Here is a 23,114-nt window from a genome sequence, read left to right on the forward strand (position 1 = left end):
CCAAACCACTATAAATTTTTATGTTTGTAGTGATTTATTTTTGTACTTTATTCTCTCGCATTCTTACTTGTTTGTAGCTTATATTTCCAATCACACTCATTAAATCTTTATTTAGCTACATTTATTGCTTAAAATTTTGAAAAACCCAATTCACCCTTCCCTCTTGGGGTGCAAAGCTGGGCAATAATTGCTATTTCAAATTGGATTGCATTGGAGCAAAGATTCGAGCACGATCTCCTTCTTCCAACACCACCTCGAGAGCGACTAGTGTTGGAGTCATCACCATCTAAGCACGGCGCCCACCACCTCGCCACATCAAAGGCACATTGCGACCTTTGGCCGACCTCTATGGTTTGAATGGCCATTCACTCAAGCCCTCTAGCAACTCAACTAGGTTAGCACCTTGTTCAAGCCGATTCCCAGCGGCAATAGTTTGGCATTAGAGGAAGGATTCGTGATCCCACTATTGAAGGTTTCATCAGTCATCAAACAACTCACAACCATGAAGTCTTGAAGAGCACAGGCAGCACCGTCACTACCTAGCCAAACATGCTTGTAGAGTCCAACAGTTCTCTAGAGAGCCCTTAAAGAGCTCTGCCTCCACCGAACTGCAAGCAGCACTAACGATTACTATCGTCAACGCCAACGATTACTGCTGAGCGGTTTTAGTTATTCATTTTGCAGCAGGTTCAGGTGTTAACTACAGTCATTTGAATTTGCAGTAGACGACTGCCAAGTAACATTAGCAGCAATAGTAGAAGCAGGCTTGCGAGCCATGCTACCATGAAGTTCTGGCATAACCGAGTCACCACTTCGCTACTTGGAGTCCAAGGTGGGCTCAGTAAAGCCATCACTCCCATCCTCGAAGCTTGAGGAGGTTCTCTTATAGCCACCTATCTGGTTCAAGGAGCCTTAGATGGGATAGAAGGTCTTGATCCCCAAGCTCACCATCTCAGGAGGGATCGACATCTGGCCACTCCTCACCCCACCGATTTGAGAGGGCCTTCAGGAGGGGGGCTTACTTTGACCACAAGCTTGAGGAGATAGTCACCACCTTGAAGCTTTAAGGCAGCACCAAGCCAAGCTTAAGAATGATGTCGAGTTCACAACCGGGCCTCCATTCTTAGTGAAGATCATAGAGGAGCCTATTCCTCCTCATTTCAAAAACCCATAGATCGAGACATAGGATGAGGCTACCAACCCCTTGGACCATTTAGAGAGCTTCAAAGTTCTTAAGTTGCTCTAGGAGGCCACCCACTTGGTACTGTGTAGAGCCTTTCTACCACACTATAAAAGGTTGCTCGTTTGTGGTACACCAGGTTTTAGTCGAAGTCCATCCATTCTTTTGAGTAGTTCGGCTGGATGTTTGCTGCTTATTTTATAAGTAGTCGAAGGCAAAGGAAGGTTTTAGACACCCTTTTCACCATCAAGCAGCAAAAGGATGAGTCCCTTTGGGACTATGTCAGCCGCTACAACATGGCTACCCTGAAGATTCGTGACCTGAACTATTGGCTCGCCATGTTTGCCATGAGGAGCGGATAGAAGATGTATCAGTTTCTTTTCTCCCTGAAAAAAAAGGCTCCTACAAATTATGCCTGGCTCTTGGCCTGAGATGATAAGTTCATCAATGCAAAGGAGGCCATGGCAGCTCACTGAGGTTTAGCTAGGGGCAGACCCGGCAAGGAGAAGAAAATAAGTGGGTTGAGGAGGACCTAGAAGAGCCTAGCAAAAAGCCAAGGAAGAATGAGGAGAGTTCTTGCTAACTGAGGAGTCCTTCTTAGACATTTGAGAGATACACACTTCTCAACATGTGTTGAGGGCAGATCCTCATCGAGATCCATTACTAGAGCTATATAAAATGGCCCTAGAAGACGAAGTTAGCCCCCCATAAAGATATGAGCAAATTTTGCAAGTTACACTAAGATTATGGGTACGACACCACGAATTGTGTCCAACTCAAAAATGAGATTGAGGCCCTCATCTGGTGGGGCTACTTTGGTGCATACATAAACGACCCACAAGACTGAGCTGACATCTATTGGGAGCAGCTTTTCTCAAGCTATAGATCGACGACCAGCTGACCATGGGGGTTATCAACACCATCTCGAGGGGGCCGGTAGTTGGTAGAATGAGCTCGTTTGTGCGAAGAACCTATGCATGGGGGCATAGACAGGGAGCCTGATACTGAAGAGCTCCCAGGCAACTAACCAAGAGGTTAGAGTAAGTAGTCAACTTCGCCTCTTTACTCATGATTTAAGCCTAAGCCTCGAGAGTCAACTCCTATTTGCAAATCAATAGCGGTTATCGTCATTTCGTCCTTAGTTCCAAGGTCCTCACGAAGGCTAGGCTGGCTGCATGCTCAACCAGCAGGTTGTCCTCAGTCAACATCCCCATTCCACTAGCATTTCAGCTGAAACTTTAACGGCTAGGAGGATGATTCAAATTGTCATTGATGTTGATCTTGATGATCTTGCTAGTTCTTGAAAGATGGCTATGGTTACCTTGTTGTCCATTACCAATCTCCAAGTTATTGTCAAGTGGCAAACTTGACCAATCTGAAAGACAAACTTTCATGCTTCACCCAAACTCACCACTCGTTAACTTCATTGGCCCAAATTGTTGAGCAAGCAACTTCTTAAAAGGAGGAGCTTGAGTTTGAAGTAGTCATCCTCAAAGATGAGCTAAAACCAATCATGAACACCTATGATGATGTTTAGGAGCAAATCGTTCAATAGAATACCTAATAGCCTCTTTGAAAACCTAATTGATCGAAGCCTATGATTGGTTGAAGGCTTCAGAAGCAACCCAAGCCGTGTAGGAGAGGAACAACAAAGGAAAGTTTGGGGCTCTGGACAAAGCACGAGCTTGGCTCCACGACTATGCTTAATTTCCAGCTGCTTGAACTTCTCTCTAGAATGGACGAATCCAACAAAAAGGCCAAGCAAGTGCAAAATAAATGAAAGCAGATCAAGAGCATAGCTAAGAATCAATAAGCTTCCTTTACTTGTTTATTTTGTATAACTATGGATTTTTATGCTAGAATGATGTATAGGCCTTTTGGCCAAAAATGATATATAATGAAAAATTATTTTATTTGATGGACAATCAGTATTGCTGTATTCTTTTTATTCACAATCCCTCAATTCTAGACTGATCTTGGTACTCCCCATTCCATCCTCCCTGAACACTCAGTAAGAGAATCAATATGAGGATTTTGGATACCAAATAACTGATTTCTAGGCTGAATAAAACTCTCTCTAGGGAGTATCAACCTGAGGTTGCCTCCTGACATTATATGAATCTAATATGCACAATAGCTAGAGAAAGAATGGTAGTACCCACTAGGATGGTTGTCCCCCAATTTTTGGAACAAGGGTAGGTTATATCGTAGGGTGATGGAACTATTACCCCCATTCATTACCGCTAGGGGATGACCAAATTCTATAATCGGGATCTTTGTTAGTGTGATTCCCGCAACACTTCTTTTGGCAAGCACCCATGGAATATATAGGATAACCAAAGTCTATCCTAGGCTTGGGTGTTGGCCTGATATTGATCCTCTAGTCTTGCATTCACTTGCAAAGTAGTCTCTCATTCACCTCGGTCTTTAGATCTCAAGGACTCTCCAGGGCAATATTCGGCTATGCCTTTCTCATAGGCCATAAATTTTTTAAGGCTAGGCTTCTCAAGGATATTCACACTCCAATACTGAAAACATTGATAGGCTAATATGCCCACCATAGTGAAATGATCGACCGTGTCTCATGGGATATACCGGAGTATGTTGTAGCACTTGATACTGACTCGAAATCATAGAGATAAGCTTCTCGATCTGCTTTGCCATCAAGGTGGAGGATGTCTTATGTTGCTCCACAAATAGCCTCAAAACAATAATCACTAGATTGGCAATGACTTCTAGCAACTCTCACTAGCTTTCATTCATGTAGAATTTGAATTGCAAGACCTTTTCTTGCCCAGGACCAGCTGATTGATGAATTATTTTCGCCCGAGGAACATGGTTTCCAAAACTAGGATCCCGAGGAGGAGAAATTCTGATCTATTTGCTAAGAACTTGAATTATTTCGTGAGCCTGACGACCTTGTCATTCAACCTAGTCTGTGAGTAAGGTTTTTTGACAGTGTAGTGGTAGACTAGCTGGCAGTCTTGATATCTTAGCATCTTTCTTTTTTTTATGGTAAAACTGCAATTCATATAGCTCTAATGTGAGTACATCCTTCCAAGTCAAGAGAAAGTAAAAAGTACAAGGGTTGGGGTATGCCCCCCGCCGATGTCCACAAAAACTTTCTGGAGTGTCGGGCGACGAAATAAGCGACCCAGTCCGTAGCACTGTTCGCCTCCCTGAACAAATGTGATATCTGAACCTCCCTAAACTCCTAGACCAGTCTGCAACACTCTCGGATGAGAGGATGGCCATCACCATACCTATCTACTCTTCGAATCCAATCAATCACGATCGATGAATCACCCTCAAGGTGCACACACTGCGGCCAGCACCCTCCTAACATTAGAGATCCCCTCCCATGCTGTCCGAAGCTTTGTCCCAAGTGCTGTGAGACCAGGTGTGTGCCGACCTTCAGTTGCAATCAGTCTGCCAAGATGATCTCGGATAACAAAACCAATACTTCCAAACACTCCATCCGCCGACTTACTACTATCGAAGTTCACTTTTTTTTTTTTTTATGGCAGCATCTTGATAACTACATGTGAGGTCCCATTGGGTATGCCAGAGAAGATGTATTGGTGCTCTTTTTTGTCACAAAGAAGAATGCAGGTATCTTTGGCCGAGTTGTCAAATCATATGGGCGATGCCACCAGTATCTAAAATAAGAGAGAAGTTAAGGGTAGTAGTGAGTTTAACTGTGTGGAGCTTCGAGGACTTTTAACATCATGGCATCGCCTTCTCTAAGGAGGAGAAAGTAGATGGGGCAATGAATCTAGACTAAGAGCTGTAGGCTAAGGATAAAGTAAGATAAAGCAAGGCAAATAAAGATAAATACAAAGATAAAAAATACCTGATAAGTATTTGATTGGCTAAGGATCCTTATGTAGGATTACATTCAAATATTTATACACCGTTTTCTAATTGGCTAAGGATCCTTCTTAATAGATCATATTTATAATGGTTGGGAAGGAGTAAAAGATGTGGTGAAATACAGAAGGTGGTCAATGTGATCACCCTTGGCACCCAAATATAAAAATATTGTTTCTTTATGCTGATGGTAGTACTGTAGTAGTAGTAAAAGTACATAGGAAATTAGAAAGCGGTGGTAGTGAAAGATAATTGGAAAATAGGGAAGACTGTAAAGCGATCAACATCAAAATATTTTTTCTACTGCTAAGGGTGATCAACTGGAAAAATATTTTTTCTGCTGCTCATGGTCTATCACAGACTTGGCCCTTTGCACGGTCGGTGACAAAGTTGTTCGTGGCCCGCATCAACCATCGCCTGGTTTGTGAAAAAAAAAAGGAAAAAAAAGGGGAAACCAATAAATTTCGATCTCTGTCCTTGGCCACTGCGACATATCAACGCCACCATGTGTTATAGCTTTTCTGCTGTATTTAGAAGCAGGCAAAGGGAATACCCGACCGAGACTCGGCAACCTTGGTGGAGGTGGTCCCAGCGTTGATGGGGAAGGGTTTGCTAAGTTTTGTAGAACCATTATAGCTAACGGCAAAATCGGCAGAACCATTCCGATCCGGACAGTTCTGGACATCCCGAACCATATCGATAGCTTACCGGTATGGTTCCGACATTGAAAACGAGACTCGTTACCGGAGCTGGAGAAGAAAAAAGAGAACGAGCAGGGAAGGGAGGAAGAAGGAGGGCCGTGATGGGCCCGGTGGAGGTCGGGGCGAGCGAGGCCGCAGCTGGTTCCTCTGTTTCGAACGAAATAGGGGCCTGGTCGCGACTTAAAAATTTTTAGAAATTTTATACGAAGGGCCGACAGAGGCCGCGGGGGGCTAGGCCACAGCCCGTTCCTTTGTTTCAAACGAAACAGGGAAATTGGTCGCGGCCTCGCCCCCTGCGGTCTCTGATGGTCTTCCATGGCCCTCCGCTAGCGTCCGCTGCCCTCTGCCAACCTTTCTCCCCCTTCTCTGTCTCTTGTATTCTCTCTCACGATATTGTGCCCTTATCAGTACAGGCCCGATATGACCCGTATTGACTCGTGCCATCGGAAAATTGGTATGGTACATAATACCGGTTCTTCGGACCTTGGCTGATAATATAATATTTAAGCTTTCTAGCAAACAGCGGTGCTACTGAGACCATCTGAGGAGAAACTGGAGCAAATAGTAGACTTGGGCATCGGGCCGTGCCGGGCCGGCCCGGCCCAGGCCCACCGGGCCCGAGGTCTAAACGGGCCGTGCCTGGCCCGGCCCGCTTATGAAGCGGGCCGTGCCGGGCACGGCCCGTTCAGCACAGAACGGAAGCCCGGCCCGGCCCCAGGCCCGTCTATTGGCGGGCCGGGCCGTGCCTGGCACGGCCCGTCTGGAGAGGGGGGAGAAAAATAGCCGTTTCCAACGGCTATTTTGGAAAATTTCCAAATTTGCCCCTCCCAACAGTCCAAAAACGGCTAAATTGAGGGGTATTTTGGAAAATTTTTTTTTTGGGCTTCTATAAATAGCCCTTTCCTCCCTCATTCTCACCACACCAAACCAACTATTCTCTCCTTCTCTACTACTATTATTTCTCTCTTCTAAAGTGCTCTTCTAGCAATTTAATTTTTAGTTTACATTTAGCAAGTGTTCAAGTGCTACACAAGAGGAGGTTCCTGTTGAGAAGAGAAGGTCACTCCTGTTGAGAGCACAAGAGGAAGCTCAGAATTTCGGCTCTGCCTCTGCCCTCCGACCCTCTACTCAATTCCTCCTTGTGGTTAGTTTTTATTTTTTGAATTCATCAATTTAGATATGTCATCTTTTGAGGAAAGTCAGTTTGGCATTCCTCCTGTTTCTGAGGGAGAAGAAACTAATCCCCAACCCCATGTTCCTAGTTCCTCTAGAACTAGTGAACCGAGTGAAGATCAAACCTCTTCTCGTAAGAGGACTAGTGCTGTATGGAATGAATTTGATAGAGTTATGGTTGATGGAGTCTGGAAAGCTAAATGTAAAAAATGTGCCAAACTTTATAGTTGTAGTAGTAGTGGGGGAACAGGGCATTTAAAAAGACATCAAGAGAGTCATAGGATGTATGATTCTCATGCTCAAACTCAAAGTACCCTTAATATACAAGGGGGATTACTTGTAGGTAATTTTGCATATAATCATGAAAATCAAAGAAAAGCACTTGTAAAATGGATAGTTAAGGATGAATTACCTTTTAGTTTATGTGAATCTTTTAATTTTAAAGAATATGTTCAATTAAACCTACAACCTGCTTACAAAAGAACTAGTAGGCGTACATTTAGAAGAGTAGCTATGACTAACTTTTTAGCAATGAGACAAAGTTTAATTGAAACACTTTCTACTTTAAATGTAAAAATTTCATTAACTTCTGATATTTGGTCAGCATCTATAGGTAGTAATTGTTTTATTGCCATTACTGCTCATTATATTGATAATGATTGGCAATTAAATAAACGTATTCTTGCTTTTCGTGCTTTTGATTTTCCACATTCTGGGCAACAAATTTCAAATGTCATTTATCAAACTGCATGTTCATATAATATTAATAATAAAATTATGTCTATTACTTTTGATAATGCATCTAATAATAATTCTGCTGTTGCATTATTAAAAGACTCATTGCATCCCATGTTAGATGGAAATTTATTGCATATTAGATGTGCATGTCATATCTTAAATCTTTCTGTTCAAGCTGGCATGGGCATGATTCAAGATGTGATTTCAAAAATTAAAAATGCAGTTTCTTTTATTCATGCTTCAAGATCAAGACTTCAAGAATTTAAGGAACTATGTATAAATCATGGTAAACGTTTTAAAAAATTTAAACTTGATGTAATTACTCGTTGGAACTCAACATATAGCATGATACATGATGCATACCCATATAAAAACTTATTAAGTGCATATATTAATGATCGTGGATTAGGCTTTACATTGACTGAAACTGATTGGAATAAAGAAAAAATTTTGGAAGATTTTTTGCTTAGTTTTTATAATGCTACCAATGTTCTTTCTCGTATTTATTATCCAACTTCATGTTCATTTTTACAACAAGCATATATAATTAGTCAAAAATTTGCAGAACATAGATATGATGATGTTTTAATGCATATTATTGACCTAATGGAATCTAAATGGAATGAGTATTGGGACAAGATATGTCCTATGCATAACTTAGCTGCTGTATTTGATCCTAGAGTTAAATTAAATGGCATGCTAATTTTACTTGATGCATACTGTGAAAATATGAATCAAGATCCTGAACCTGCTAAAAATGAGGTAAAACAACTTCTTTATGATATTTATGCTATATATGATGAAAAAATTCGTGGATCTAGATTTTCTGTACAAACCTCTATTTCTTCTTCTAGTAGTTCTCGTTCGTCATCTATTTTTTCATTCATTGCACAGAGAAAACACACACATGCTTCAAGTTTATCTTCATCTTCTTCATCTTTAAGTAGTGAACTAGAATTTTATTTACGAAATGATCTTCAGTCTGCATATGATGAAAATCAAATAGAGAATCTAGATGTATTAACTTGGTGGAAGAGTGTTAAAAATCAATATCCTGTTATGTCTGCAATTGCACGCGATATTTTAGCTGTGCCGATGTCCACGGTAGCATTGGAATCCGCTTTTAGTGCAGGTCGGCGTGTTCTTGACGAAAAGAGAAGTAGGATGACGGGCGAAACGGTGGAGATGCTTCTCTGCTTCAAAGATTGGTTGGATGCTGAGGCAAGACTTCAAGATAAAGATGGACATAATACAACATCCTCTGATGATGATGATACAAACACTACTGAAGAGTGAATACTGATTCACTGAATCACTGATAATTAGTAAGTTTTCTTAATTTTTTATAATTGTACATTTTTATTGTATTCTGGAGGTCAGACCAAGGTCCAAACCTCGGCCCTTTCTTATTATATTCTGGAGGTCAGACCAAGGTCCAAACCTCCCTTCATGTGCCATTTTGATTTAAATTAATAAACCGGTAGGGGTCTATGCCAAACCCCCCACCCTTAAGGTGGCTTTATATTAATAAATCCTTAGTTTTCAATATTTATTAATTTATTAAAAAAATTTATGAAGCATTAATTTTTATGGAGACGGACCGTGCCTGGCCCGGGCCAGGCCCGCGGGCCAGCCCGGCCCAGGCCCTTATGGGCCGTGCCGGGCTGGCCCGCGGGCCGTGCCGTGCTTGGCCCGCGGGCCAAGAGAGGGCCGTGCCGGGCTCGGCCCGCGGGCCAGAAACCCGTGACCCAGCACGGCCCCCTTAAATGGGCCGTGCCAGGCACGGCCCGGTACTGTAGCTAGCGGGCCGTGCCAGGCACGACCCGCTTCGTGCCGGGCCGTGCCGGGCCGTGGGCGGCCCGGCCCAGTGCCCAACTCTGGCAAATAGCTACCTTGTCAAGTGGCGTGGAACAGAGCCGAAAGAGTTCCTGTTTTGAAGAAGAATAACGATGAAGCGATGCACTGATGCACGTTGGGGAACTGTTTTGATTTAGTACCTTACAGGTAATCTATGAGATACATTAGTGGCACCCTCCTCCATCCTATAGACACGATTGATTTAATTTGATGGATAGGTCAAATTCAGAAATGAAGATCCATAAGATTAGTAGAAACAAAAAGGAAAGAAAGAAGGAAAGAAATGGACAGATCCCAATAAACTTGCTCCCAAAGACAAAAGACCAATTTACAAGAAAATCAACCACTATTAATCATACACACATGATGAAATGGACAATTAGGCAGAGCACCCCTCTTGCTGCAAATTTATAGTGAGCGTCAGCAAGTTTGGCCACAACAAGCATACAACAAGCATATATGCAGGGACACTGACATCATGAGAATATATACAAATTTGTGATTCAGACAGTAGGGTAGGAAGCCTGCATGGCAATCCCACAGAGCCCCTCCTTAGCAGCCACATCCCTCTCCATCCTTATGTATCCCTTCTCACCCCATGACGAGCCCCATGAGTTCTTCACCAGCCAGTACTTAGTCCCATCTTTTGCTGTGCCATATCCGACCGCGGTCACGCCGTGGTCTAGATCGGTCCCACAGGAGCCGGTGAAGATGCCGCTCGAGTAGAATTGGAACGAAGAACCGCTAGCTTCTATGGCAACCGAGACAGGCTGGTTGGTCACAGCCTTGAGAAGGGCTGCTTCGCTATTGGCAGGCACGTCCTCGTAACCCTTGATGGAGGCGGCATGGGAGGGGGACTTCTTGTTGTTGCAAGTGCCGTCGATGCCTTTGTAGGGGTAGTTGGTTTCCGTCGTGAGGCCACCTGTTCTGATGATGAATTTGAATGCATCATCCATAAGGCCACCTTCGCAGCCCTGGTCCTCACCAGCGACATCACAGTCTACAAGCTCTTGCTCCGATAGAGAGATCAAATTACCAGTCTTAAGCTTCGTAATACCTTCCATTGCAGCAACTGCAGAGAAAGCCCAACAGCATCCTGTTTTTTTTGTCAACATATCAGCAACTACGTAACAACTATAAATTTTATTGATAATTTATATGTAAGTATTAAGTTATATTAACATAAGAAATAAAATAATAAATTTTGTAATGACAGCGATAACAACAAATACTTTTTTTTTTTTTTTTTTTTTTGATGAAAAAAAAAGGAGGTAGGGGGGAGGGGACAAGCCCCACCCGCGTAGCAACCCCGAACCCGGGCCCCGCCCCCGCCAGGACTATGTTCGATGCAGGTAGAATGGCTGTTTGGTATAGGCCCAGCTCACCAGACCCCAGCCATGTATTACTCATACCCTCCCCACCCGTGGACCCGGCTCGGATACCCCAACGGGCTCCGGCTCGAGCACCACGTGTGAGTACGTCACACCTGGCACCACCAAAGCAGTCAGCCGACCAGTAGCGTTTCTAGACCCCGTGTCCAGGCTAGGGGCATCCGCTCCCCACAATTAATCGACGCGCGCGCGTTTCGAACCTGGAACCGCTTGGTTAGAAACAGAGCTCCGTTCCAACTGAGCTACCGCCTTGGCGGCTAACAACAAATACTTTGAAAAACATGTTTAGTTTTAATTTTCTTTCTCCATTTTCTGGGAGCATGAGTGGGGCGCGTAGAATGTTCTAGACGGGTGAAGTTAGTGGATGGGAGTTGATGGTGTGAGCTCCTCTCACGTCAGTGTCCGTCCCCCCTGCATTACTCCATCGCGACCATCACTCCCTCTCCGAGCAGATTTTATTACTATAATTCTATGGGGCCCAGCGTGGTGAATCAAAGACCATCACCATGCGCACACGACTGCCCAATCACACTTTAAGATTCATGATCATGCACGAGCACGGCTCTCAAAGTATCACTGGTATGGGACCAAGTGGATGCACGTGCGAAAGACTAGGAAGTCTTCGCTCGAAAGATCTTACAGTCCCATTAATGTTTCTCCTGCGGCTGGGCCTCTTAGTATTTTCCTTGCTTAATTCTATTTTTTCAGGATATTGCTTGATTATCAGACTCTTGGCTTCTTAAACTCTACGAATTCTTTTCTTTTTCATGAAAGGGAGATCAAAGATCACCCAGAACTCTACGAACTCATTAATTAAGGTGTTCCTGCACGTCAAGTAATAGTAGATCAGGTAATAAAGGAACGCTGTTGATTTACCACAAAAAGAAAAGGAAGACTGTTTTCCTGTCAAAAATTTTTGACTCGGTAGTCCTTCTCGACTCAGGCTGCTTTTCTGTTTTGCTGTTTTGATTTGGTTGACGCTAGTTTGAGTGAGAGACACCAATTACCTTTGATAGTTCATATCATGAGCCATAGAGCTGAACGCATATTGATGGGATAGGCTATGCTATGCTGCAGGATGAGAGTAAAGTTAAACGGTACTGCTATTAAATTATTGTTTCAGCAAAGCTTTTTATGCCAGTTTCTTTCTTAAGAGTTCATTAATTTATCTTAAGTAGATGAAGACGGATATGTAACAGGTGTCTCCTTTTGAAAGTTAATGTCATCTTGTATGCAAAGAAGAAGTTTAATAGTGATATTATTAATTGAGATTAATAGCTCACCACATTGGCCTTGATCTTTGATGGGAGTGACTGCACCCTTAGCCCTCCAATCCATGCTAGTAGGCACGGCTGTAACGTTTTCATACCTGAAAACATTCGTCGCCTTCAACGTCTTAAGAGTGGAAGGCTTAAAACCATTCATCATGGCCCTGAACTCCTCGTTGGTAAGGTCAGCAAATTGGTTTACGCCGAGCTTGTACTTACTGTTCCCTGCGTTGAACGATTCAATGAGCTCAACGTTAGACTTAAAAATCTGATAGCGGCGCTCCTTCTCCGCCGAGTCTCTGTACGCGCGCCCCTGCTGAGCCATCCACTGCTCGTGCCTCTCAGCCATGGTCATTTCACTAAGCGTCCGGGCTGTGGCATGAGAAGCACAAGCACATAGCAGAAGAACGGAAAAGCCCATGCAAAGACTTTTCGGTAATGGGACAGTCATGGTGCTAGTTTAAGATTGAAAAAGTGATGCAATGGAAACACTACTATATGAATCAGGAAGTGGTCAGGCTATGCATGTCCTTTAAGGCTAAGCGCGCACTCTCTATATAGAGGTTTGAGAGTGGGTTCGGTACTCAATTCCTCTATCATTGGGGTGGTGGAGAAGGACTTGTGCGTGCCGTGGATTGCGTTCTGATTCCATTAGCTCTTTTGGAGTGAGAACGACGGGTTCGAACCGTAGTTGTTATAAAACTCGATCGATACCGTGATATACCGTCTTTCTGCTGAAGATTTCATGCATCTCAAGAGCTACTGTGAGCCATTAATTGGTCAAGCTTTCATTGTCTGGGTCTCTCCATAAATGGCAGTTTTTTGGATGTCCCATCAGAGAATGCTCTTCTAACACGCTATTATAAGGGGGCGTTTATGATTGCTTGTTGGTTTTGCCCTTCGTACATGGGTACTTATTATACTCGTGGCTGCTAAAAAAGAGAACCTTTTTCATACTGAAGGATGCCTCGAACCCAGAAGCCATCCGGCTTACTTGGAGGTTTAGGATTCTATGATTCATCTACATCAGATATTGGATTTATTCATATTGGCTTTCATGCAAGAGAGAATAGACATTGACATTTATGCTACTGAGACAGGCCAGATTCCTTGTGGTTTGCTCATAAGGATTCTTTTATCCGTTTGCATCGTATCCGAAGTGTTCAATTAGTTTGCTAATTTTGTATGAAATATTTCACATCATTATTATATTGAGCAATCTAGATTGAAGTGGTTGACACAAATTAACTAAAGCCGACCCAAATCCAAGGCCAGCATGATCAGACTGATCAGAAGCGTTAGTAAGCTTCTGCTGAAACTGTTCTAGCCTAAGTTAGGAATTTAAAAGCGTGGGGATTCTATTTTCTACATCAAAGAGAAATACTCTCTTTGAGAGAGATTGATGCATGTACCAAAAGAAAAAATAAAGATTAATGCGTAAGGAGGAAGAATTCTTAGCTAGAAGATGTACTCTAATTGGCACAATAAATCTAATGATAAAAACAATGTGGCACTAAATGATAACTAAAAAAAAGAATTTTAAAAAAGAAATTTTCCGCATATATATCTCATAACGATGGCTAGCTTGTTATATATATTTATCCTTCAAAATTGATATATAAGCGTATGTATGTATGTATGTATGTATGGATAGATGTAGAGTGTAAATATATAAATACATGCATACATGCATACCTACATTCATTTGTCTGTGCATGCAAACATATATACCTACATACATATATGCATACGTACATAGGTACACACGTACGTACATACATACATTTATAGATTGATTTTGAAGGATATATGTATGTAGATATCAAGTATAGTTACGATATATATATATATATATATATATATATATATATATATATATATATATATGTATATATATATATATATATATATGTATATATATATATATATATATATATGTATATATATATATATATATATATATATATATATATATATATATATATATATATATGTATGTGCAGAAATACTGTTTTTTGAAAATATATTTTAGTTATCATTTAGTTCCGGTTTGCTTTTACCATTAGATTTATTGTGGCAATTAGAGTACCTCTTCTGGTTAAGGATTCTTCCTCCTTATACATGCATCAATCTTCTTTTTTATTTTTCCCCTTTTGGTACATGCCTCAATCTCTCTTAGGAAGAGTATTTCTCTTTGACGTAGAAAAGAGAGTCCCAACGCTTTTAAATTCCTAACTTGGGCTAGAACAATTTCAGCTAAAGCTTACAAACGCATCTGGTCAGTCTGACCATGCCGGCCATGGCATTTGGGTTGGGTTTAGTTTGTGTTAACCACTTCAATCTAGCATTGCTTCCTATAAACATGATGTAAAATGTTTCATACAAAATCTAACAAACTAAAGGAACACTTCAGATACGATGCAAATGGATCATAGAATCCTCGTGAGCAAACCATAGAGAATCTGGCCAGTCTCAGTATCATAAATATCAATGTCTATTCTCTTTTGCATGAAAGCCAATACCAATAAATCCAACATATGATGTAGATGGATCGTATACTCCTTGATCCCCAAGCAAGCCGGATGGTTTAATTCTAGACTCCAGGCATCCTTCAGTAAGAAAAAAGTTATTTTCTTAGCAGCCACAAGTATAATAAGTACAAATTTATGAAGGACAAACTTTTAGCCAACAAGCCAATGAGAAATGCCCTTCAGCTTCATCATTGCGTGTTAGAAGAGCATTCTCTGATAGGACATCCAAAAAAAACTGCAAGCAATGGAGAGACAGATAGTGAAAGCTTGACCAATGGCAGCATAGATTCCCCATGCACCAGGATCATAATTTGCTCTTGAGATGCATGGAATCTTCGGCAGAAAGACGGTATCTCACGGTATCGACTTTCATAACTAACGTTCGAACCCGTCGTTCTCACTTCAACAGAGCTAATCGGAGTCAGAAGGTAATCCACGGTACGCACAAATCCTTCTCCACCACCCCAAAGATAAGAGGAATTGAGTACAGAACCCTTTCTCAAACCTCTACATAAAACAGTGTGCGCTTAGCCTTAATAGGACATGCATAGCCTTACCGCTTCTTGATTCATAGTAGTCTTTCCATTGCATCACTTTTATAATCTAAAAATTAGAATTTCTCATAAAATGAGCTTCCATTGGTTATGGACTAATTTTGTTTTAATTTATTATAAATAATATAGGCTAAGTTGTTGTTTGAATGAATATGTAAGAAGCCTATAATTAATTTGTAATCATATGATTATTTTGGGCATTATTATCTTAGTCATATGGTGTAATGAGTATTAGTATATGTCTGATTCGATTAATAAGCTTTGTAATAAATGGTTCCATTAGCATTAATAATTAGGCTATGTTTCCACTCTACTTATATATATATATGTAGGAAAATTCTAGAAAATTAAGATTTTAACATTTGTCTACGGGCACCTACTCTATTGAGAAGATAGATATCAAGGAGGAGAAGAAGAGAAAGAACTACCACTACAAGAAAATTCATCTTTTCCGACACTTTTTATAATCTTTACCGACGCTTATAAACGTCGGCTAAAGTTTCCGCGACGCAAACAGAAGCGTCGCAAAAGCGTCAGCGATACCGGAGTGGCAAAAGTTTTTGCCGACGCTAAGAGAAAGCGTCGGCAAAAATGACATTCGCCAAAGCGTCAGGAAAGCCCAAAGCATGCCCAGTTCTGGGTTTTCGCCGACGTTTTAAAGCGTCGGCAAATGTAAAAAGCGTCGGCAAAAAAGGGTCGATAAAACCCCATTTTCTTGTAGTGTACCCTGATTGTTATGCTTTCTTCTTTTAAAAAATCTCACTGCAGCGATCATCAACGATTGCTCAACGATCTCAGAGGGTGCTTTGATTGTTTTTGATTTATTTATATTTTTTTAATATTGTCTTCTTATTATTTATAAAAAATCACACATATGATATCAAAGCCTGAATTTTATAGGAGATTAGAATCGAAATTACGGATTCAATAATTAAAGGTAAAAACTAGAAAAAAGGGGTGAAAGGAAGAAATCAAAAAAAAAAAAGAAAGAAAAGGGGGAAGAAAAAGAGGGACGGCAGTACTCAAGTTCCCCATTGTCGTTGGCCGCCGTCTAGGATAGGCCGACGGTGAGCTCGTTGAGCCACTACGAATTCCTTTCTTCTTTCCATCTGGTTTCAAGGAAAATACAAAAAAGGGCAACCAGTTGCTAGACTCAAAGCCAACAGCCAACGGCGCAAATATCGAGCTTGAACGACCGGTCGCAAGCAGAATTGTGGTTTTCTGATGACTACCCATTGTTTAATTATAAAAAAGGAACTATTAGATCTCAATTAACTAGTGGTTCCCCTCTCAATCGCCGGCAAACCGATGATGGGTGGAGTGGGAGAGGGCAGCGGTCCACCAATTGGAGTTTTCTGACGGTCGTTTGCCGAGTTTTGGTAGGGAGGAACGCCGGTTTTGGCCCCATCCTCCTCCCCAACGCAGAGGGAAGAAGATGAGGACTTCGGTTTCGAGTTTTGGGTTTCGACTTGAAATCCAAACCCAATTAGCCCAAAAAATATGAATAAAATAAAAGGAACAAGAAATTTTCAATTTAGTCCTTTAACAAATATTTTATTTCATAAAAGTTCTTCAAAAATGGCATGTTAATGCCTATGATAAAATTTTATTACATAAAGGTACCTTAATAATTATTTGTCCCTGCGCTAAAGTATTATTATGTAGTGGTCCTTCAATGTTTATGTTATGGCCCCTATAATATAATTTTATTCCATAAAGGTCCTTAAATACGCTATTGTAAATTTTGTGTACTCTTATATTTAGATTTAATAACAATGTGCTTAGAGTTATGTTAATTTTTGTTGAATTGCATGCTGGTGGTGCATCAAGGTTAATGAATGGATTTATGCGCATAGCCCTATTTTTTTGAAGGTTGTAGATTTCAATAGATGGTGACCACCAAAGTGATTGAAAGGGATTGAGAATTGTTGTGGAATTATTGCACACAATCATCTCCCCAAAGAAAGTTTATTTCATATTATAATTCTACTGTAGATTTTTTTTTTTTTTGGCTAGTGAGTGCATGTGCATGCTCTAGGGGATTGATTCTACCAAAGTAGATAGATCTTCGAAGGCAGATGATACCTTACTAGTTAATCCCACTGTACGCTAGAAAGAATACCTTATGTGAGTCACTTTCTTTCCAAAGAAAGTTTGTGGCATTGTACCAATGGCTCTCATTAGCATAATGCTTATAAATATTTTCATGTATATTTGTTGCCTATATTTGTCCATTAATTAACTACATAAAGATTGTTTAGCAGTTGGCACCTTTGTTGTGAATAACATTACTTCTCCTATTGAAACTTTGATCGAAACAAACTATAAAACATGGAAACATGATATTGAGCTAGCGCTAATTTTGATGGACTTGGATATTGCATTGCATGATGATCCTCCATTTCAGATCACTTTAGAACAAAAGTCTGCCTATAAGAAGTGAGAGAAAACGAATCATTTTAGCTTGATAATCATGAAAAGGTCCCTATTTGATTCCATTTGATATACTATACCTAATAATGGTAACGCTAAGCAATTCTTTCATGCCATAAGTAAGAGGCATGTAGAATCTGATTAGGCTGAGGCTAGAGAGCTAATAAATAAATTTATCAATATGAGGTATGAGGGTACTAATGGTGTTAGGACTAACATCATGAAACTAAATAGTATTGCATCCAAGCTCAGTCATCTTGAGATCTATATCCCTGATGCTTTTCTTATTCATCAACTTTTAGTTCTCTCCCTGTGCAATTTAGTCACCTTAAAACTTTATATAATGCATAGAGGGATAAGTGGAACATGAATGAACTCATTTCTGTTTATGTTCAAAAGGACAAAAAATATCTTAGAAAAAAATATGAGAGTGCTGATGTGGTGTATCAGTCACGCCCTCAGGGCCCCGCACATAATAAGAAAAAGGGTAATGGTTCTAAAAGGGATGGTCAGGCTCACAATTCTGAGAGTGAAAACCAGAACCTTGGAGGCCCACAAACTGCTATTAAGAAAATTTTCCAGTGTTTCTTCTGTAAAAAAAGGTCATAAGAAATCTGAATGTTTGAAGAATAAGAATTGGTTAGAGAAGAAGAACATGCATTAAGGTAACTCACTAGCCCTTCTTTGTTTTGAATCTGGATTAGTAGATATTCCATTACATTCTTGGTGGTTATATAGTGGAGCATTTATTCATGTTACTAATTCTTTGCAGAAATTCATAAACAAGCGGAGGACAAGTGAGGATGAAGTCAATGTATTCATCGGAAATGGAGTCGGAGTTTAAGTTGAGCTTGTAGGAGATATTAGACTAGAATTAAAGTCTCGATTTACTCTTATTTTAGAGAATACTGTTTATATACCATCCATAAGGCAAAATTTAATTTCTCTTTCTAAACTTGATTCTAGTGGTTTTAGATTGCTTTGGGTAATGGAAATTTTGAACTATTTTTTGGCTCTAAGTTGTTGGTGGAGGACTTTTATGTGTTGGTTTACATCGTCTTAACATTGTCTCTAGAAATGAATTCTCTTCTATGCATGTAGACGGTATTTTCCCTAAAAAGCAATTGGCCAAGGATAAATCCTCTATGTCATGGCATGAGTGAATGGGTCATATTCTAAAGAGAGGATTAAAAGGTGAATTAATGATGAAATTCCACTTTCGCTTGACTTTAGTGATTTTTACACCTGTGTTGACTGTCTTAGGGGCAAATTTATCAAAACTAAAAAAAAAGAATCCACACATAGTAATAAACTTTTAGAACTTATTCATACAGATATTAGCGGACTCCTAAATCTATGTTAATAGGTATTTCATTATTTTCATTGATGACTTTTCTCACTATCGGTATGTCTATCTTTTTAAGAAAACTTTGAAGTACTTGACAAGTTTAAGATATTTAAAATCGAGATTGAAAAATAGCATGGGAAGATAATAAAGGTTGCGAGATCTAATTGTGGTGGTGAATATTATGTTCGATATAGTGAATTTGGCTAATAAATGGAACCATTTGCCAAATATTAGCAGGAATGTGAGATAGTTGCTTGATACACCAAAAAATAATATTGACAAAAAAGTCGTCACCAAAAAATCAATTTTGTCAGAAAAAGTTTTTGTTGATGAAAAAAATGTTCATGATGCTCATTAGGAAAAGTGGGTCGCTAAAGGTATATGGTGACGATAGAAGTATTTCGCCAACAAATATGTATTAATTATGATAAAAACATATTCATCATCAAATAATATATTTGGTTATGATAGTTTTTGTCACAAAAAATTGACAATTTCATCATGATATAATATTTTTTATATCACCAAAAATTTATCTATGGTGATATAAACGAATTCATCATCAAAGAGATTATAATTTGTGACAATATTATTCATCACAAAAGGTAAAAGAATTTCATGAATAAAATATATTCTTCAGCACTAAAGATTAATCTATGGTAATGTAACCAAACTCATCATCAAAAAGGTTATATTTTTGTGATAATATTGTCACAAAATGTAAGAAAATTTCGTCACTATTGAATTCATATATGGGTCAGGATATATGCTTACAATTTAATAGAAGAGAAAATTCTTTTTAATACCTATAGAAGGAATCAAACCCAAGACCTCTTGTAATGTTGTGTGCTACTTAGCCACTTTGATAATATTGACTTATAATATATAATTATAGTTTATAATACTTATTCGAACTTATTAATATCATAAAGATATGCTTATTTCAAATATATCATGGTAATTTATATTTTAATAATTAGTTATTTTCATGTAAAGTTCAATCCTCTTCGTTTTGATAAAAATGATTAACTTTATTTTGTTCTTTATAATATTCTAAAATTTTTATTTAAAATATTTTGAAATATCGACAATTCACATATTTCAATATTCTTATATATTTTCTAAAGTTCTTTAAAAATACATAATTGATGATTATGTTTATTTATGCTACAATGAAAAAGTAATAACATGAACCCTTGCAACTCAGGAAAGATCTCACCTATGAAAAGTATCATAGGTATTTTGCAATGCAATTCACATATTTATGCTAATTGTAGATTGAAATGTTTAGGTATTACAGCGATGTATTATCTCGTATGTGTTAGCTCTCCTTTTTTGCCCCATTCTAGGTGTGCTAGAGAACTTTGGGTTAGAGGAAACTCGGTTGGCTGGTAGAGGGAGAAATATGATGATCCTGAAGGGAGGATAAAGAGTAGCATGAGTCCAAGTGCCTAGACCTTGAAGGATGTTCGTCATCATCATACCACTATTCATAGGATATTAATTAGATGGGAATGTGGGATTACGATGGAAAGGTTGTAGCCAAGTCTATGTAAATATGTAATGCAGAGCTATGGTAAGGGGTGCAATGTGGAGCTATGGTAAAGGGTGTAGTGCATAGCTATAGCAAAAGAACTAAATTACGCATACTCTTAGTATAAAAGATAAAGATAAGAAAAATGAACTAGATTGATTGATTGTTAAAGGGTCCTTTGTAGAGTAGCATCTACTTATTTATACTAGTACATAATAATTGCCCAAAAATATAATATCCACTTTGACATTTGCTTGTCACATCTAGTCTTCACTTTCAAGGGTTTTGGTAACTGCCATCAACCATCTCTCTACTACACATAAGCATGGTCATTCTGCAACTAATAGACTGATAGTCATACATTATTGGCCTTCAACTCATCCTGACATAGCTTGTATTGACTGTCTCTCCTTATTCAATCTATAAGGGAATCCTTTGCTCTTGAGAATCTAAAACCGTTATAATTGCCTCTGCCTTCTACCGACTATCTTCCATTACCAAGACTTGACCTTTTGACCTGCTAATCTACAATAGGGCCAAATTATACCAATTCAACCTAGTCTCTACCCTTTACACAATCTTCTCAGTTAGGCACTAATGTTGGGAAGTGTTTGCAAAATTCACCAGCGATCCTTTGACTCGCTCTTTGACTGATGATCTCTAGTTTCGACCAGGTACTGATCGAAACAATCCTTGATGGTTCAATTTGTTGTATCTTTATTGGCATAACTTCCATGGTACCTCGATCAGTAGGTTCTGAGGTTTCCATGATGTAATCTTTATTTATTGCCACATGATGAGCTAGAGACTCTAACTTTGGTTCCTTATGCACTATAGTACTTTCACACTTTCATTGATGAGCCAATTTGTCCAACACAAAGATGGGCATAGTTGACTTTATCATAGAACTCACTAGAATGCACTACGGTTTTCAACTATGGAAACAAGTCTTTCAAAATGTCCCACTATGAGAGCCGAAGATGGCACATATCACTCTAAAAGTGGTATTAATATAACAACCACTTTCTCTGTAGTTGCTTCCTTGGCTTCTTTTGATAGTGACATGATGGTAGCTATGCAATTATCCCATCAAAACTAGTGTGATGATGACTATGCAATATCTTATTAAAGACAATGTGATGATGACTACACAGTGTCCCACCGGAGATAATGTAACGATGACTACACAACATCCCACTAGACATGCTAAAGAAGTTTGTTGTTCCTTTCTTTTCTACCCCATTCTAGATGTGCTAAAAAACTTAGGATTCTAGAAAACTCGGCTAGCTAGCAAGAAGTAACAAATTCTAGCAGTGCTAGAAGATGTGTGCATGGGCACACCACCGATGTTTGACTAATAGGAAGGATGATGATCGAAAGGGAGGATAGAGAGTAGCGTGAGTTCAAGTGCCTTGACTTTCACGGATTTTCGCTACCGTCTCACTATCATTTGATGGAGATGGATCTGGATAGGAATGTAGCATGGGGCTACGGTGGAAAAGTTGTAGCGCTAAGCTACGATAAAGGGTGTAGTACAGAACTACGGTAAAGGGTGTAGTGTGGAACCATGGTAAAAGAACTATGCTACGCCTACTTCTAAGAAAAAAGATAAAAAAAAGTAGAATAAATGAACTGGATAGATTGGTTATCGAAGGATCTTATATAGAGTACCATTTCACTTATTTATATTAATACATAATAATTGTCCACAAATATAATAATTATCCACTCTGAAAGTTGCTTCTCACGTCTAGTCTCTACTCCCAATATTTCTAGTAATTGTCGTCAGCCATCTCCCCACTACATGTAAACATAGTCATTCTGTATCGGCCTTCAACTCACCTGTCGTAATTTGTTTTGACCGTCTTTCTTTTATTTTTTAGAATCTAAAATAGTTATAATCATTTTTGCCTTTTGTGGCTATCTTCCATAGTTAAGACTTCACATTTTGGCCTACTAATCTACATTATGGCCAAATTCCACCGATTCGGCCTATGAAGGCTATTAGAGTTCATCTAAGCATGGTTGAAGGCTCACAAATCTCCCACTTACTACTTGCCTATGATGAATATTTGGTGGCTAGAACTTCAGGATCTAATGTTTGGAAGCTCAAGAAAATAAATTTTACAATAAAAAGAAAAGCTCAAGAAAATTATGATTAGATATTACAATCAATCAAACCAAACTATCAATTTGATCATGTTCTATATCCACTACTGTCTACAGTTCGGCTACTTTGTACGGGGAAGATAACCAACCAACTCATTGGCTCGTTGGTACTTGGATTCATTCATGGTCTCATGCTTGCAAAATCCTCGTTTTGATTGTAGATTTGATGGAAACAAAGGTATTTCTTGTCTCTTTATTTGTTTATTTTTAGATATTTATACACATTTTTTAGAAAAGATAACTGGCTGAAAATTAAGTGAGCTGGTTCAGGCTCAAGCTTTAAGCTTGATTTCCAAAGAAGACGAGCTTGGACCAGGGCCGGCTCGCTCGAGCTCGGCTCGTTTATACCCATGGAATCTCGAACCAG

General features: G+C 39.5%; 1 protein-coding gene across 1 annotated transcript; it reads right to left on the reverse strand.

Moving 5' to 3' along the window:
* Positions 1–9,791: 9,791 nt before the first annotated feature.
* LOC103722754 (senescence-specific cysteine protease SAG39-like) lies at positions 9,792–12,706 on the reverse strand. The gene is made up of 2 exons (XM_039114407.1): positions 12,194–12,706; positions 9,792–10,615 (listed from the first exon to the last, which is right to left on the reverse strand). The coding sequence occupies exons 1-2, from the start codon at positions 12,627–12,629 to the stop codon at positions 10,023–10,025; spliced, it is 1,029 nt and encodes a 342-aa protein (XP_038970335.1). The 5' UTR covers positions 12,630–12,706; the 3' UTR covers positions 9,792–10,022.
* Between the last annotated feature and the right edge of the window lie 10,408 nt (positions 12,707–23,114).

The sequence above is a fragment of the Phoenix dactylifera genome, chromosome 16, assembly GCF_009389715.1.
Source record: "Phoenix dactylifera cultivar Barhee BC4 chromosome 16, palm_55x_up_171113_PBpolish2nd_filt_p, whole genome shotgun sequence".
Taxonomy (NCBI): domain Eukaryota; kingdom Viridiplantae; phylum Streptophyta; class Magnoliopsida; order Arecales; family Arecaceae; genus Phoenix; species Phoenix dactylifera.